The 17954-nt window shown below is 57.7% G+C and overlaps 1 protein-coding gene across 1 annotated transcript in view; it reads left to right on the plus strand.

The window, feature by feature from the left end:
• CSPG4 (chondroitin sulfate proteoglycan 4) overlaps nt 1-17393 on the plus strand; it is a 63337-nt gene extending 45944 nt beyond the window's left edge. The window contains exons 4-12 of the mRNA XM_030457267.1: nt 3936-4099; nt 5189-8770; nt 9073-9552; nt 9969-10145; nt 13207-13405; nt 13590-13724; nt 13885-14039; nt 14669-14852; nt 15083-17393. Of these exons, the coding sequence (XP_030313127.1) occupies nt 3936-4099; nt 5189-8770; nt 9073-9552; nt 9969-10145; nt 13207-13405; nt 13590-13724; nt 13885-14039; nt 14669-14852; nt 15083-16986 (6980 nt within the window). The 3' untranslated portion in view covers nt 16987-17393. The remainder of the gene's footprint in view (nt 1-3935; nt 4100-5188; nt 8771-9072; nt 9553-9968; nt 10146-13206; nt 13406-13589; nt 13725-13884; nt 14040-14668; nt 14853-15082) is intronic.
• Nucleotides 17394-17954: the final 561 nt, after the last annotated feature.

Below are 17954 nucleotides of genomic sequence, written 5' to 3' on the forward strand. Positions count from 1 at the left end.
CGTGCAGAGGGGGAGGTGGGAGAAGTTTGTGTACTGAGATGTTACAACACGGAGGAGCGGAGCCCAAACCGGCCCCACCGAGCCCTGGAGCCCCTCATACCAGACCCCCTGTGCTGACTGGGACCCCTTCCCCTCCAGTCTGCTTCCTCAGGAGCTGGGGTGTCAAAAAACTCCCCAAACACCAAAAAACTAGCAACTGGAGAGGCCAAATGTTCCATGTTTTCAAGCGGTGGGAGCAGAGGGTGAGGGCCAAGATGTCCCAGACCCGGCACGTGGCTGATGGCCGGGCTTGCACAGAGGCTTGGCTTGGCTCATATACAAGCCCCATGAGGAGCCAAGCATGGCCAGGGCCTTGTTCTCAGCCCCTTGCTCATAGCTTTTGGCTCCTCTGACTGTTTTTTTCAATGCAAAAAAAAAAAAAAAAAAAAAAAAAAAAAAAAAAATCAAAACAACTGAAATGACACTGCAGCCTATAATCTGCTGGCTGCTGGCCGGCTCCTCGGAAACTGTGACGGAGACCGCTCTCGTCCCGTCAACGCCTTGCCCATCGCCCTGGCAAGACCCAGCAGCCATTTCCTGTGGGACACGATGAGCTGGGAACATTATTTTTAGCCAGGGTGAGCAGGATTGCCAGGGTGACCACCCCGAGCAGTGGCCAGGACATTGGGACCTGCTGTTCCCCGTGGTAGGGGACAAAGGGCAGGCTCGGGTGTCCCTATCCAGGGATGAGTCTCGGCTCGGCACACAACATGCCACCATCTTGGCACCCCCAGATCACCCAGGAAAGGTACTTTTGTCTCATGGGATACAAAATGGGGCCATCCTGGAATGCTCAGAAGCAGCCAGCCCAGGGATGGGGATGGGTCCTGGAGGAAGGATCCCTGATCAGGACATCAGAACTTCCATCTGAGCCATCCCGTGTACCCTGTGCCATGGAGGCTCCTCCAGGGCAACACATGTTTGTAAAAATATCCCCCCCAAATCCATTGAGCCATATTTTCCCCATCTCTTGAGAAGAAGTGGAGAGGAGGAGGTAAAATCCAATGAGGCCTTTGTGAAGGAGATTTGCTACAGGTCAAGAGGTGTTCACATCCTGGCTGGGCTGCAGAGCAGAGGAGGAGAGCATCCCTGAAACAAAGCAGGAGTTTGGAAAGACTAACAGCAGTAACTCACACCACACTGCTGCCGGAGAAGAATCCCAGTGCCTCTGGAGCCAGGCAAGGATCCCTCCTCCCTCCCCAGCAAACAACACCGTTCCCCTGGGCATCCGTGCTTTCGGTGACTTGTTATTCTTAGTATTTTATGAGGGAAAGAGAAGAAAAGCATCTCTGGCAGCTTCTGGAGAAGCAAGGCAGGACAAAGTGTGCTGTCTGCAGGAGCTGCTGCCCCTTGTCACACTGGAAAACAGTCTGGTGGAGTGGGACCGGTGCCTCCAGCCCCAAAACACCATCTCCAGGACACAGTCATTGCTCGTGGCAGAGGAGCTGCTGGTGGGTCCAGCCCTAGCAAAGCTGTCCCCTCCCTGTGGGAGCAGCCACTCAGTACCCATCTGAGAACCATATTTTTGGGATTGGGGGAAGCCACAAAAGAGAAATGGAGCAAAGTCCTGGTGGGAGCTGGAGCACAGAGCGTACATGCTTAGGGGAACATTGACAGGAGCCAGCACATAACGTGCGAGTGATGTCTCTGGGAACCAAGATTTATTGCACGCATGTGTGTGTGTGTGTGTGTGCCTCACTGGGGCCTGAGCACCAAGGAGAGAGAGGAAAACTCCCTCTTGCAATGTGTTGCGTTGTTCCAGCCCACCAAACACCGGGACGAGGTGATGCCGAAAGCCCCAGGCAGCACCCACCAGCCTTGAGCACTGAGCAAGGAACACCAGGACCGTCTGGTTTTGCAAGGACCACTGGAAGGAGGGAGCAGGTCAGGGGAGGACAGAGCCCGTCACAGCCCTCTGAAGAACAGCAAAGCTCCTCTGAGTCACTGGCTGGGCTGAAGGAAGCCAAAGTGCCCTATGCCAACACACTGGCAGCCCTGCCCTGAGCTGGGCAAAGGGCTTGGTAACAAAGCAAGCAGTAGATATTTCCATGCTGCCATTTCTTCCCTGCCTGGAGGGGGTGAGGTGATGGTCTCTGCAATAACACCCACATTATTCTCCCAGGCCCCAGGAGAAAGCCAAGCACCCTCTCTGCTGCCAGTGGCAGGAAATGATTTTTCACAGTGTCTGAGCCAAGAAGGTGTCTCCATCCCTGAAGGGTTCAGCAGAACATCCCTTACGGAGGGCACGGCAGAGCTCAGCCCAGGACAATGCACAAAGCTGAAGCAGGATGCTCCAGCACCTGCCCATGCCAGGCAAACCCTCACCTCTCTCCATAGGCTCCTTTCAAACCTGCTGTGGCTGGTTGTTTGCGTGGCTTTTTTGACTCAGAGAAATTTGGGCAATAGGAAGAAAGCAACTGAAACAGCAACACGTGGAGGTTTACACCCAGACCTCACTGTGCCAGGGGCTGGTTTCACCCCCACACCCAACCTCTGTCCCTGCTTCCTCTGAACAGAGCAGGGGCTGGGCTGGGACCCTGGGAGATGCTAGAGCCTCATCCCTGCTGCCCCACAGCACCTCAAACCACATGTGAGACCCCAGCCCAAACGTGGCTCTGATGGCAAAAGGGTCAAGAGGAGGAAGGCTCCACACTACAGCCTCCAGCACAGCATCCTTTACGGGCTGCCACCACATAGAAACTGAAAATGTGGGTGTTCACCCCCCACCCCAAGAAATCTCACCCAACCATTCACAAGTCACAGCATTCGGGCTTCACCCTGGAAGCACAGAGTTAACTCTGCCATGGGTTGCTGAGGGGGATGGGTGGCTGTGCACATGCATTTACCATGTGTGTAAAGCACATGCGTGCACGGGGCCAGCTAAAAAGCACCAGCAGCCTAAAATTAATCCTGGCTGCTCCCTGTGCTTTTAATTCTGCCTGTGCCCTGTGACACAATCTTTCATTTGGGGACCGCGTGCCATTGCAATGAGTCCCTGATGGGTACAGGGCCCTGAACACATTCCTGCTGCAGCTCCAGACAGAGGTTTCCCTCCGGCCTCACATCCACATATGGATGGCAGGCACATGCATTTGTTCCTCCAGAGCAGCCACCAAGGCAGTGAACCTCAGCGCCCTTCTGGATGGTCCCAAGAGCTGTTAATAAAGTGCTGTAAAATTAGGGAGAAGAGCAGAGTGCGGGGCTGGCTCAGCTGGCAGCATCTCCCTGATCATCTCTCATCTTCCATTTTTGGCAGCAATTGGCACTGTCCAGGGAAACCCAGCTACTGCTGGCAGGGTTCATGTTCCTCCAGAGGGAGAGAGAGAGGGTCTGTGGTGAAGTGGGAAGGACTTGTTAGGATAATGACTTGCCTCCTAATGCTGGGGAACTCGGCCTGATTCCAGGCACTGCTGAATCTGCATGTAATGAGGGGGAAGGTTCCTCTGCATACTGGGTGGGCGAGGGGAAACACACCCTCTGCCTCCATACAGGCGGCCCCTGGAAAACCCTTTTCACAGGAAAAGCAAAAAATGGGCTTCCCTGAGGGGCCTTCCAGGCTCCCGAGCTCTGGCACACTGTGGTGGGGCAAATAGGGAGTCTGGGAGGGGAAGAAGTGGTGAACCCCAAGGCAGTGGTGGAGTCACCATCCCTGGAGGCATTTAAAAGGCATTTGGACCTGGTCGTTAAGGACATGGTTTAGTAGTTGACTGTGGTGTTAGTCAAAGGTTGGGCTGGGTGATCTTGGAGGTCTCTTCCAGCCTAAACATTCAATAATTCTGTGATTCTGTGACGGGCAGGACTGATGGGTAGGCTTGGGGTGCTGCCCACTCACAGCACCCACCCAGACAGGGCTTGAGGTGTCCTTCCCCACCTGACCTTCTCCTTTTTCTCCCCAGCTTCTTTCTTCGGGGATGGCTTCGTGGAGCTGCCGCTGGCAGATGCCTCGCGCACGGTGCGGCTGCGGCTGCGGCTGCTCACCAGCCAGGCCAGTGGGATGCTCTTCCTGGCTGCTGGCCAGCCCGACCACCTCCTGCTCCAGATGCAAGCTGGTGGCCTGCAGGTCAGCACCCCAACATACCCTCCCGTGGGTGGGAATACCCACCCTGACACACCCTGTGAATGTTGCACGCTCAGACAGTGATCAGAGGGGATGAGCTGAGAAGGTCTGGAGGGAGGAGACATCTCTCCTGTCCTCCCACAGGTCAAGCAAAAATGGATGGAAGAACTGAATTAAATTCCCTCTTGTGGTTATGTTGTTGGTGGCCACTGTGAAGGACAAGAGCAGGGAGCATCTGAGGCGCACACCCCCACCCCACCTCTCCTGCAGCCTGGGCTGGGCCACCACCCACATCTAAACCAAAGCAGAGAGCAAATGAGAGGCTGGCCAGAGGTCTCCCTAATGCAGACCATGTGTGTCAGGGTCCACCAGCTCAACCTCTACTTAGGAGGCTCCAGGCTGCTGCCTGTGGGAGCAAAGCCTGCGAGTTCCCCTGCCATTCCCAGAGCAAGGCTGGCAGCAGCCCAGGAGGCAGGGATGGAACAGGGAAAGAGGAGCCAGCATCTGGCAGAGTTCTTCTGTGGGAGAAGGGGGACAGCCCAGTGGGGGGGCTATGGGACTGGGAGATGGAGAACTTCAGGAAATAGCCCTAAGACTGGGATTTGCTGGGAAAGCGTGACAAAGGAGAGGTCGTCAGGGAGCAGGAATAGGAGGATCTGCCCGTGACAGGGGAGTGGGTGTGCCTGAGGGAGGAGCACACATGGAGGAGGAAGAGGAGAGGTTGAACAGCAGTGACCCAAGGGACCAAAACACTTGTGAGCCTCCAGGGACAATCCATGCTTCTGCAGGTGTAGAGAAACAAGATAAACCAGGTGCCTCGAGTTGCCAAAGAATGGGTGTGAGTCCACCTGTGCCTGGTTAGGGCAGGCCCCCTACTACCAGGGGGCCAATAAAGGTGGGACACACACCCATGGAGGGCAGCCCTAGCTTGGCTCAGTCTTGTGTGAGGCCATGGAGAGACCAGCAGCTTGTTGAGGCTCAGGAGCAAGAAAGGCTCCTCCTGCTACGTGCAGGTATTTCAGAGAGGTGCTTCCCATGCTGCAGATAACACCCTCTGCTTTTGCTGAGCACTCTCCATGTTCTTCCCTGCAGGCTATGCTGCAGCTGGGCCAGGAGGAGGTGACACTGCAGTCCCCAGCAGAGCTGCAGCTCAATAACCTGGTGGTGCACGACGTGGAACTGCTGGTGGAAGATGGCAGAATGACAATGACCATCGACAGCCTCTTCAACAGCTCTGTGGACATCACAGGGCCCGTGCAGGAGCTGGACATCCAGTATGGCCTCTACGCTGGTGGGACAGGCAGCCTTGACCTGCCGTACCTTGCCAAAGCCAGCTCACCCTTCAGAGGTTGCCTCCTCTTAGTGACATTCAATGGCCTGGATGTCCTCTCCCCTCTGTCCTCTGATGGCAACTCCAGAGTCTTTCACCAAGTCCAGGAAGGGTGCAGCACACAGTTCTCCGCAGATCCTGAGGACCCCTTTGGGTTCCTGGGACCACACTCCTATGTTGCATTTCCCATGTGGGATGCAAGAGAAGAAGCAACCATCGAGTTTGTGATAACGACGAGCATCACCCAGGCACCCCTCATCTACCATGCCGGGCTGGAGAATGACTTCTTCTACCTGGAGATCTCCAATGGACGCCTGAGAGGGTTTGTTGAGAAGGGGAATGGCATCATCGTCCTGCACAACAACGTCTTCATCAGTGATGAGCAGCAGCACTATGTCAAAGTCTACACAGACATCCACAAGTTTGAGATCCTGATTGATTACTACGCCTCATCTACGTCCAACCGGGGCATCAACAACTACCTGGACCTTCAGGGAAACCTCTTCATTGGAGGTATGAATGGAAGAGCTCTGCAAAGGCTGAGGGAGCATCATCTGGCTTTCATCTCGGCGTGGACCATGACCAACAGCTCATTTGTTGGCTGCTTGGAGGACCTGCGGATAAACCTGCAGAGGAGGAGCCTGCAAGATGCTGTGGTCACGAGGGATATCACAGCAGGTTGTGGAAAGCAGGACCACTACTGGGACTACGAAGAGGCGTACGAGCAGGATGAGGCACCCACCACCCCACCTCCAGATGCCTGGTCGGGAGCACCAGGCCTGATGGTGGAACCGTGCCATCCAGACAGCAGTTTCCCACCCGCCTTTGCCAACATCAGTCGGCTGCTGCATGTCAGTCCCCTCATTGTCTCCGAAGGGGGAACAGCCTATCTGGAGTGGAAACACGCCCAGCCCACAGTGGACTTGGGTCTTGCAAACCTCCGGCAGTCCCAGATCCTCTTTAGCATCACCAATGACCCTAGGCATGGCCAGCTGGAGCTGGACATTCCAGGGTCCAGGAGCAGAAGGAAGTTCACTTTGTTGGACATTGTGAATCGGAAAGTCAGATACGTCCACGATGGCTCTGAGGGGCCCATGGACCAACTGATGCTGGAGGTGACAGTAACTGCCCAGCAAGGGGTCCCTGAGTGCTTGCGGCAGGGGCAGATGTATCTGCTGCCCATCATGATCAACCCCATCAACGATGCCCCACAGGTTATCTTTCCCCATGGGAACCATATGACAATTCTGAAGCACACACAGAAGCACCTGACCACAGACATTCTGCAGGTCTTAGATGATGACACGTCCTGTGATGACCTTGAATTCCAGCTGCCTGGTGTCCAGCAGATGGAGGAGGGCTACGTGGAGTATTCCTTCCAGCCTGGAGTGCCCATCGAAGAGTTCTCCTGCAGGGACCTGGAAGCAGGCAACATCGTCTACGTGCACCAGAGTGGGACTAACTTACAGCTCCCCTTGCAGGTGAGTGATGGCACAGTCCCAAGCCCCATTGCCACCCTGAGGATCCTCGCCATCGACCCTGACATTCGCCTGCACAACAACACCGGCCTCTCCGTCTCCCAAGGAGGGGCTGCACGCATTACCACAGCCAACCTCTCAGTGGAGACAAACGCTGTCGACCAACGGGTCACCATCCTATACATCCTCACAGAGCCCCTGAGGTACGGTGAGGTCCAGAAGCAAGGGAGCATGGGAGGAGAGTGGAAAAAAGTCGAGTCCTTCCACCAGCAAGACCTGGAGCAAGGGCGCATCCAGTATTTCAGCACAGATCCAGAGCACCGGTTGGAAGATGTCATGGAGAAGATGAATTTCAACATCCAGGTGGGGCAGAAGGTCTTGCAAAACAACACCTTTCTCATAGGGATTAAAAGAGCCACCATTAAGATGAGGACCATGGTCCCCCTCCAGATGAAGAACAAGCGGCACAGAAATATCACCAGCAAGGAGCTGGAGGCAATGTTGGAAGATCCAAACTCTACCCCAGTCCCCTTCCACTACATGATAATCCAGGCTCCCAAAAAGGGGAACCTGGAGCTGCTTGGCAACAGGCTGACCGAAGGCTTTGGATTTACCCAAGATGACATACAAAGAAACCACCTGAGCTACAGTGTGACTATCAGGAACTCTCAGCAAGCAGAGGACAGCTTCCAGTTTCGCATCCACACCGGTGAGCAGCACTCTCCTGTCTACACCTACACAATCAGCATTGGTGGGGACCCTGACGCTCCAACCCTGACCAACGTCCTCCTGACGGTGCCGGAAGGGGGGCAGGCTGTCATCTCCAAGGACCACTTGTTTGTGCAGAGCATGAACAGCATGGACTACCTCTACGAAGTGATCGAGGGGCCAGCACATGGGAGGCTGGCCTGGGCTGCATCCCATGGCTGGACCTCCAGAGAGGAGATCATGGAGTTCACCAACGATGACATCCTCCACCGCCGGCTGCTGTACCAGCACGATGACTCTGAGACACTGGAGGATGACATCCCCTTCGTAGCGACCAGGCAGGGCGAGGGCAGTGCTGAGCCTGAAGCAGAGGAGGTGAGAGGTGTTTTCAGGGTCTCTATCCAACCGGTCAATGACCACGTCCCGGTCCAAGTGGTGAACAAGGTGTTCAACGTGGTGCGCAATGGACAGCACCTGCTGACGACAGACGACATCGCTTTCACCGACAAGGACTCCGGCTTCTCTGACACGCAGCTGGTGCTGGCAAGGAAGGACATTTTGTTTGGCAGCATCGTGTCTGTCGATGACAGAAGCCACCAAATCTATCGGTTCACGCAGGACGACCTGAGGAAGAAGAAGATCCTTTTTGTCCATTCAGGGGCTGACCGGGGCTGGATCCAGCTGCAGGTCTCAGATGGCCTCCACCAAACTACAGCCCTCCTGGAAGTACAAGCATCAGACCCCTACATCAAAATAGTCAACAACACTGGTCTAGTCATCCACCAAGGGAGCCGAGGGAGCATTGACTCTTCTGTCCTCAGCCTGGAGACCAACATGGACATCAGGTCAGATGAAGAGATACGGTTCCTGATAACAACGACCCCAAGGTGGGGGACCGTGCTGAGAGGGGAGCAACCAGTTCTGGCCTTCTCCCAGAGGGACCTGCGAGCAGGAGAAATCTCCTACCATCACAACGGGAGCAGGAACACTCGGGACGAGCTCCAGTTCACTGTAGAAGCAAATCAGGTGTCGGTGGAGGACACGCTGGCCATCAGCGTGTTCTTGGACACGCATCCCAGCCCCTTGCACATAGTCAACCACAAAGAGATGCAGGTCTTCCAGGGCGAAGCTGCTGGGATCAAGGAGGAGTACCTACTGGTGAGTATCCCTCTCTTTAGTCATTCCCCAAGCCTGCATCACTTTCCTGGCCACCAAACCAGGACAGCTACTGGTGGGGCTCTGTTTCACACCCATCTGCCCAGAGCAAAGGACTCACGCCCATGTCAGGCTTTGCCTGGAGGCAGGGTGGTGCTTCAGGCATGGCTTTGGCAAGAAGGTGACTCTTGCAGCTTATCCCACAGCAAAGCCTTGGGAGATGGCAAATACGTGAGCTGTGGGGCAGCTCAGCCTCACAGGCACCAGCCCCCTCCCCTCATGCCTTGTCTACCCCACACTCCCAGGTGGTCCATGAAGAGATCCCTCCCCAGGACATTGTCTACCAGGTGAGCAGCCCCCCAGCCTCTGGCTTCCTGGCGATGCTTCAGCATGATGAAGACTCGAACGAGCAGCCCAGCCTGGACCCCATCCAGTCCTTCACCCAGGAGGACATCAACAATGGCAGAGTTCTCTACCTCCACTCCAGGCCAGAGGATGAGCATGACCAGTTTGTTGTGGACATCACAGCCCGTGGTGCGGACTCACTGGAGGGGGTGGTGGTGAGCCTGGCCGTGCTCCCCATCACCATCCCCCTGGATGTCCACAACATCACGGTGCCAGGAGGTGGCTCTGCTTCCCTCTCCACGAGCATCCTCAACATCCCCAACACCTACTACATGGCTCTTGGCATGGAGTTCAGGGTGCTTGAGCCCCCCCGGTTTGGCACCCTCCTGAACAGTGAGCGGCCCGAGGACGGTGGGCTGCACAGCTTCACCTGGACTGAGGTAGAGCACCCAAGGGTACCCACTTGCTCACTAGGCTGCTTTCCCAGGGAGGGTGGGAAGAGCCTGGTGGTGGGCTCAAGCCCCCGGTGGCACTGGGAGGCTGGGGGGTGGGCTGCTGGGGCTCCTCTCTCCATCAGAGAGAGGATATTCTCCCCTTGGGGTAATGGGGTGCAGCATGGCACCCCCAAGGTGTGCTTATATGGCTGGGAGGGGGAGGGAGAGGGGGGCTGCAGGCAGAGCACCCACACTGGGCTCCAGGCCTGCTTCCCATGGGGATCCAGCCCACAGGGATGCCCCAGAGCAAGTGTCAGCCACCCAGCTCCCTGCGTCCTCCCAGGCTGCTGCACAGGTCCCCTCCCCAGCGGAGCTGGTGGCCTGTGTCGTGCCAGGAGGGTCACTCAGCCCCTGCCCCACAGGTGGAGAACCAGCAGATCCAATACAGGCAGGATGGTCCCCAGGCCCAGGCCGACAGCTTCACCCTCCTGGCGAACGCCACCCAGGTGGCCCGGCAGAGCCAGCCCAGGACTGTCCTTGTCACCATCCTGCCCCGCAGCTCCAGGGGCCCCCGGCTGAGGGTCAACGCCGGCCTGCAGGTACCAGCGGGATGCCGGGGGGTGGGCAGCCATCCCCGCGGGCTCCGGGAAGGGCTCGGGCGCAGGGGTAGGATGAAGGGGTGGGGCACACCCCCCCCCCCCAGTTTGGGGACCTTAGGGGACCTTAGGGGACCCTCTTCCAGCCTGCTCACCCTCCCCGGGAAATGAGACCCGGCAGAGCCGGGGGCCAAAGCAGAAGCCCAGCGATGGGCTCCGGCGAGATGTCCCGGCAGGGAGAGGCTTTTTGCGGAAGGCGGAGACCGCGCTGTGTCCCCTCCTCCCTTGCCCTCGGTCGATACTGAAGCCGTCCGCAAGATGGGAGCATCGCCCCGCCGAGTGCCAGGACACGGCTGCAGGCAGCTGCCTGAGGGCAGGCAGGGAGGGGTCCTTCACACACACCAACACCACCCCCCTCGAGGCCAAGCAGCCTGCTCGCCCTTCCCCACATCCCAGAATAATCCCCTGAGAGCAGCTCGCCCACATTTCATCAACGAGGATTGGAAATACTGGAGTTATTTCGGCAGCTTTGGCACCTTCCCTTGTGCCGGGCTGGGTGAAGGCAGAAGTGACTGAGTCTCACCTGCTGCTTGAGTCCCACCTACTGGGTCAGGCACTCTCCTGCCCCGTTTCAGGATCGCTAATGCAAAATCGCAGCAAAGAAATCATTAGAGACCACGGAGGAATGCCAGACACCCACCACCAACCATCCCCCCGCTCCCCGGTCTGTCCTTATTCATCCCAGAATATTCCAAGCTGGCAACAGGGACAGCAGCTCCTTCCAGCAGGATCCTTGCACCAGGATCATCTTGGGGGCTTTGGGAAAGTGTCTGGGCTCAAAGGGAAGGGTATGAGTTGGGCACCATCGAGGCAAGGAGAGGGTCTGGGGGTGCCCAGGAAGGTGTGGGGGGTTGTTCTCCATCCAAAACGTTGGCTCTGGCCCTGCCTCGGCTATACCCCTAGTCCAGGAAGCTCAGCCCCCTCCCAGCAAGCCCCTTTTATAGTGCAGCACTTCTATAGAGCCCCCATGAGCCCCCCAGCTATGCCAAAACCCCATATTCCCCAGAGAACTGTTACCCTAATTTGATTGCAAGGCACTTCCCCCCACACCAAGGGGAAGGAAAAAAAAAAAAAAAAAAAAAAAGGTTGGGGAGGGAAAGAACGAAAAAGCCCCCAAAACTTAATCGGAGGCAGCGATCCATCTGCCTTTCCACTGGGGTCCCCTCCGAGGTGCCGTGGCCACCACGCTGCCCGCAGAGAGGCTCTAGATCTGGGCAGGGAGCAAGTCTGGGCGGAGGAGGGGCCGGTCCCCACGGTGTTTGTGGGCTGGTGAGAGATGACTTCAGCGTTTAAAGGTCAGGCGGGGTCCAGGAGAGGGATTGCACAAAGCTTTCTTCTGCTGCCTGCCAGCGCTGGGGCGGCAGTGTCCAGGCAGGGCTTGTGGGACGCACCGGGAAGGGTTTGGACCTCTAAGTGGAACCACCTGGAAATGACTCGGTAGATTTGCCCCAGGCAGCTTTTTGGGTTGCATCAGGAGAAAGGATGGTTGGATGCCACCTAGAGAAAGGTTTCCACGGCGGCACCAAAACACGGGGGCACGTTCCCGGCGCTGCTTCCCTGCCTCCCCGCGCACTCTCCCGGGGAGCAGAGGCGACACGGAGGCTGAGCAAACATAATACACCGAGTCAGCCAGAGCAGGAGCCAGGCGGAAGACTTTAATAATTCAAGCCTTCAAGGGAGGGGGACGACACCGTGAAGCAGGTCAGCTTCTCCTGGCAAACAAAGCTGCTTCAGCCACCAGTGTACCCATCCCCAGCCTCGCCGGGCTCTGACCGCAGGGAGTTTGCCTTGGCCCTGAGCCCAAGTGTGACTGCAATTCCAGTGGGTGCTGAAGTGACCCGGCTGTGGGTGTTGGGGAAAAAGAGCAGCCCAAGAAACTCAGTGCACCTACGGCAAGGCAAGGAGCTCCCTCAGCTTCTCTCCGAAGCTGTTTTCCAGCCCGCTTCCCGCCATCCCCCGGGGACTGCCGAGGGATTTCATTTCACTGTCGGCACCCACACCCACTCAAGAAATGTTTTGGGTCAGGCCAGCTGAAAACAGCAGAGGAAGAGCTCAGGCAGAGCAGCTCCTCCAGCGCCTGGGTGTTGCCCGGCGGGTGTGCAGGGTGGGAGCCGGCCTGGCCCGTGCCCTAGGCTGCAGCACATCCCACTCCTCTTCCCTGCACCAGCTGCGGGAATGCTCGGTCCATGCCCCCCGGGGTTTTGGGGCACCCTGAGGGCAAAAAGCAGCTCTGGGGGGCATGGGCAGAACTTGTCTGGCAGCACAGGATTCAGCCCTGTGGACAGCTGAGGTTGAGATAGCTCACAAAGTTAGAAGCAGGGGAAATTGTTGCCTCCAGCTGGCCAGGAGTGATGCTCGGTGGGCACAGGGTGGGCTTTGAGGTGTCAGCGGCCCCGAGGATGGGTGGACACCATTGTTCGTTGCAGAGGAAGAGCCTTGGGAAGTTGTGGGGTGGCCCTGAGCTCGGCTGCATGCTTGTCATTCCTGGCGGGCTGGCTGGGGCAGCTGGTGGCCTTGCTGTGGCCTTGCGAGGGGGCGGTGGGACGGGTGCTGTGCCGGCAGCATGAGCTGGGAGGAGGCAGAGCTGCGGTCATCACATACACAGCAGCAGCTCAGGGGGCGAGTTCGAGGCTTGGGGACCTCCCAAAAAGCCCTTCTGCTGCAGGGCGATGGGGAGAGCCTCTGCCCCAGCACCGTTCCATTTCCAGCACTTGGAGAAACTGAGGCACGGAGAGTCAAGCCCTCCCCTCTGTGCTGCACACACCCTGCAGATGCACACACCCGGTGTCACGGCACGTGCCGGGAAACACGGCAGAGGCACAGGGTGACGCAGGGCTGGGTGGAAGCCAGATGATGGAGGCCTCACCCTCAGGAGGACAAAGCACCCTTGTTGGGCTGGGACGTGCTCAAGCACCCGATCTGAGCTGGGTCAGGGCCTGGAGTGGGCTGGGGAAGGGGTGCTGGGGACATCCCAGAGGGGTTACAACCTATCCTTGTCCCCCAGCTGCGAGAAGGCACCGCGGCAGCCATCGGTCCCCATGTCCTGAGTGCTGAGGACGAGGACTCCCCAGCGGAGGAGGTGACCTACTCCATCCATCCCCCAGCCAACGGGAAGGTTGTGCTGAGGTCAGCACCCAGCACTGAGGTCCGGCAGTTCACCCAGGCCCAGATAAACAATGGCCTTGTCCTCTTCGTGCACCAAGGTAAGGCAGGGCTGAGGTGTCCCTGTCCCTTGGTGTCACCCCTGGCCCCAGGGAGGGGGGAGCACTGTGCCACCAAGGCAGATGCTAGCCCCAGCACCCAGCACTCTGGCCCAAGCTGTGCCAGGCTGGTGGGGGGCTCCAGCCCCCTGCCCCCCACCACTGCTCAGCTCTGTGCTTTCTGCAGGGCCCCTGGATGGAGGCTTCGCCTTTGACTTGAAGGATGGTGAAAACATGTCTCCTGGGCACTTCTTCTACATCAGGGCCCAGAGGGAGCCTCTCATCAGCCTGGCCAAGAAGCAGAGCCTCACCGTCTGCCCAGGTAGGTATGGGCACGCTCCCAATTCTCCCAGTTTGATGGCAAATGGGGCCCTTGGAGCCTTCCATCACCTTGCCAGGTGCTGTCTGCAGATGCAAATGACAGATGCTGCAGGTGGGCAGCAAGGCCATGGGTTGAAGGCCATACCTGATATGTTCTCCAGGTGCCCTCCAGCCCATCACCAGCCAGAACCTGCAAGCGGTGAGCAACAGCCCCACCAGCTCCAGCACCCTGTACTACAGCATCGAGCAAGCCCCACGCCTGGGCAGGCTGAGGACCTCCCAGGGAGAGGAGGTCAGGAACTTCACCCAAGCCCAGGTGAGCTGTTGCCACCATCACTCCCTCCAGAAGCCTGAGGGTCCCCACCTGAGCCCACCACCACACGCAGAGGCCCCCAGTCCCTGGCTGCAGCCACACCAGGACTTTCCCAACCCCACCACCAGCTGCTGAGCAGGATTAGGAGCTGCCACCCCAGCCACCAGCCTTGGATTTAGCACTGGAGGAGGCTCAGGGAGCTCTAATCCCCTTTTCTTAGGCTGCCTCCCTGCAGCAGACCCAGACATGCTTTCACCCCAGCTCCCAGCAGATCCTTGCAAGCCCACTTCTCCTCCACTGCCAGGCTGGTTTCTGTCCCTCCCTCAGCAGCACACAGGTTTGCATCCCCACAAGGTCCCCTGTGCTGTGCTTGCCCTCAGAGGAGACTGAGCCAGACAGACTCCTCCTGACAGAGCCCTCGATGGTGGCTACCATGCCAGGGCTGGTGATGATCCCTGTTTCTCACCTAGTTAGGGCTTGGCTGCTCCTTCCCTGAGCACATGTTGGCTCTAGCACATCCTCACCAGAATGCCCCCGGGTGCTACTGTGTCCCTCACACCATGGTAACACCCACTCTAGATACTTACTTCACCATTTAGCAGAACTCATTGAGGATTTTTTTATATTTTTAGGTGGACAGTGGGTTGATTTTCTACCAACACGAAATGCCAGAGAAGCCCTTCTGGCTCGCCCAAGATGCCATCCGCTTCCGTGTGGTTGCTCCCACCACCATCTCTGACTCCTTCCTCCTCCTCGTGCTGATCTCCTTTGAGACCAGGTGTCCCCAGCGATCGACTCAGCTATGGAGAAATGCAGGTAAAGGACAGGAGAAGGAAGGGACAGACAAGCTCTTCTGATGCTCCAGGATAGATTGTTTGTCCTAAGAAGACACCACCGTGTAATAAGGCAGAGTTGATTTTCCTCCCTCTCTTTCTTCACAGTCCTCCTTCTGCCGTATCTTGCTGTCCTGGATCTGCTCTCCTCTCCAGCAGATCCTGCCTTTTCCCAGGGATGACAGACCTTTGGGTCTTCTCCTCTCTCCCCAGGTCTCCAGATCGCAGGGGCTCAACGGGCAGAGATCAGAACCTCAGTGCTGGATGCCTCCAACCTCCTGAGCCAAATCCCAGTCACTGAGAGGCCTTCACATGATGTTGTCTTCCTGGTGACGGGGCTGCCAGCTCATGGGCAGCTCTTGGTGGCTGGTGTGCCCCTGGAGCAGTCACGGCCGTTCTTCCTGCAGTCAGACCTGGCTGCGGGGCGTCTGGCATATGCCCATGGTGGGGACAGCACCTCTGAAGACCATTTCAGGTTTAAGGCTTGGCTCCGGCCCCAGACCCAGCAATCCCTCCGTCCTCCACAGGAAGGGGTGGTCATATCTGAAGCTTTCAAGATAACAGTGACCAGCAGCAGCAGCAGCAAACCACCACAAGTGGTGAAGAGGCAAAAAGTGCTGCAGGTCCCACCAGGCTCCATATTGCCTTTGTCCCAGGAGTATCTGGATGTGGCAGACCCATCAGGGTCCCCAGAGGAGGTGGTGTACAGAGTCCTCCAGAGACCCCTCACTGGCCATCTGGCCAACGCGCACAACCCACGGGAGCCCATCAGCCACTTCACTCAAGCAGACATCAATGCAGGCCGTGTAGTGTTTGTTGCCACCAGGAGCCATTCCACGGGGTCCTTAGCCCTGAGCCTCTCTGATGGCCACCACTTGCCCACCTTGACCTCACTGGAGGTTGAGGTGCTGCCTGTGGTGAGCACCGCTGCCAGCCCTGTGCTGCTGGAGGTGCCTCAGGACCTGAACAGGGCCCCCCTGTCCCACCATCACCTCCTGGGTGCCACACAGCCAAGGGCAGGCAGTGCCCTGTACAGGATCACCAGAGACCCAAAGTTTGGCCAAGTGCTGGTCAACCAGAAGCCAGTACGGGGCTTCTCACAGAAGCAGCTGGACCGTGGCGAGGTGATGTTCACCTTCACTGACCTCAGCTCTCCCGAGGACAACTTCCAGTTCCTTGCCATGTCACAGGCAGCCAATAGGACTGGGGTGGTGAATGTGACAGTCCGTGCCTTGGTGAAGGTGCAGCCGGGCAGCCTGTGGCCCAGAGGCACCACAGCCCTCCTGGACACCAGTGTCCTCGATGCCAGCCAGCTGGCCAACCACACCAAGAGCATCCCAGTCTTCAAGATCCGCAGGGCACCCCGTGCCAGCCGTCTCGTGAGGGTCTCCAGAGACCCAGGACAACCCACCACCCCGATTGAGACCTTCAGTCAGAGTGAGCTGGAGCAAGGGCTGGTTGGACTGGAGGTTCTGGATGCCGGGGAGAGCGGCCAGCCCCTGCAGAGTGACAGTTTTGTCTTTGAGCTGGCAGCCAGCGGTGTGCCACCGGCGCTGGCATCCCTGGGGTACAGCACTGAGCCCTACAACGCCTCGAAAGCCTATGGTGTCACCCTGCTCATGGCTCCCCTGGCACCCTCAGCCTCGCTGCCCCAGGGCACGGCACGGAGCAACCCCAATGCCAGCGAGCTGGGCATGTCCCCTACGGCCTGGCCAGGCCCCGGTTCCACCACCAGCCCTGTTGAAGGGAGCACCTTCCTCAGCTTCATCGAGGCCAACATGTTCAGCATCATCATCCCCATCTGCCTCATCTTCCTCCTTCTGGCCCTCATCCTGCCCCTCCTCTTCTACCTGCACAAGCGCAACAAGACAGGGAAGCACCACGTCCAGGGCATCCCTTCCTCCAAGGCAAAGAACGGGGCTGTTCTGGACCAGGAGACCTTCAGGAGGACAGACCCCAACCAAGGCATCCCCCTAACGACTGTCAACACTCTGGAGGGCAAAGGCACAGGTCTCCCACCCCAGGGCACAGGACCCGGGGCACCGCCTGACCCTGAGCTCCTCCAGTACTGCCGGACTTCCAACCCCCCCTTGAAAAACAACCAGTACTGGGTGTGATGGGCTCAGGCACGGGGACACGAGCCCACCTGGGGGCCCAGACCCTTCTAAAGCAGCACCAGCCACCTTCCCTTGGCTCTCCTCCGTCTCCCTTGGAGCTGGCATCCTGTGGGTGCAGAAGAGCCCTGGGGATACAGGGGCTGCTGGTCCGGCCCACCCAGGAGCCCCAGATCTAAAGGTGGCTTTGGGGAGGGGAACACTGAATAGGCAAGTGGGGGCAGGTGAAATGCCTGAGCATCTCTGGGGAACTCTGACTTTGGGTGCTCACCGGGGCCATGGTGCTGGAGAGGACCCAATGGCACCGACTTCCACAAAGCCATCAGTGGCTCCTCTGCCAGCAGCACCATTTTCCACAGCTTTCCCCCGCCCCAAAAAAAAAGAAAAATAAAAAAAAAAAAAAAAAAGGAGGATGCGGAGCAGCCTGTGCCGAGTCAGGCTGCGGTGTGAAGCTGCCTAAATCACCCAGGGCTAAGTGGGCTGAGACACTGGAGCAAAGGAGGCTTGGAAAAAACTCTGTGGCCAACACCAGGGGAATTTAAAGAGTCTCCACCCACTTGGAAAGAAAAAAAAAATCCGCCTTGTTCTTTCTCTGCATGCTTGCTGTGTGTTTCATAAAGCAGATTGCACCGTGCCCTGAGGGAGGGGTTGCACAACAGGTAGGATGTCCGGGGAGGGATAGATGATGAATGGATGGCAGGAGTTCGCCTGGGAAACGTGAAACCAGAGAGGAGAGCAGAGAACCAGAACCAGCGCTGTTTTCCACTGTATACCCCGGGATGGCAGAAGTAAACAGAATAAAGTGCCTTTTCCGAGGTGCATCACTGTTTTTATGAGCCTCCTCCCTTGTGTCACTGCTCCCTGCCAGGCCTCTCTTAAGCCCAGCCAGTTGCCCAGTGACATTTGGAGGTAATGGCCCAAATTCTGGGCTCTTGCTCATTTTTTCCCCAAGCTGGAGTCCTAAAAAACTT

This window comes from Calypte anna, chromosome 10 (assembly GCF_003957555.1).
Source record: "Calypte anna isolate BGI_N300 chromosome 10, bCalAnn1_v1.p, whole genome shotgun sequence".
Lineage (NCBI taxonomy): Eukaryota > Metazoa > Chordata > Aves > Apodiformes > Trochilidae > Calypte > Calypte anna.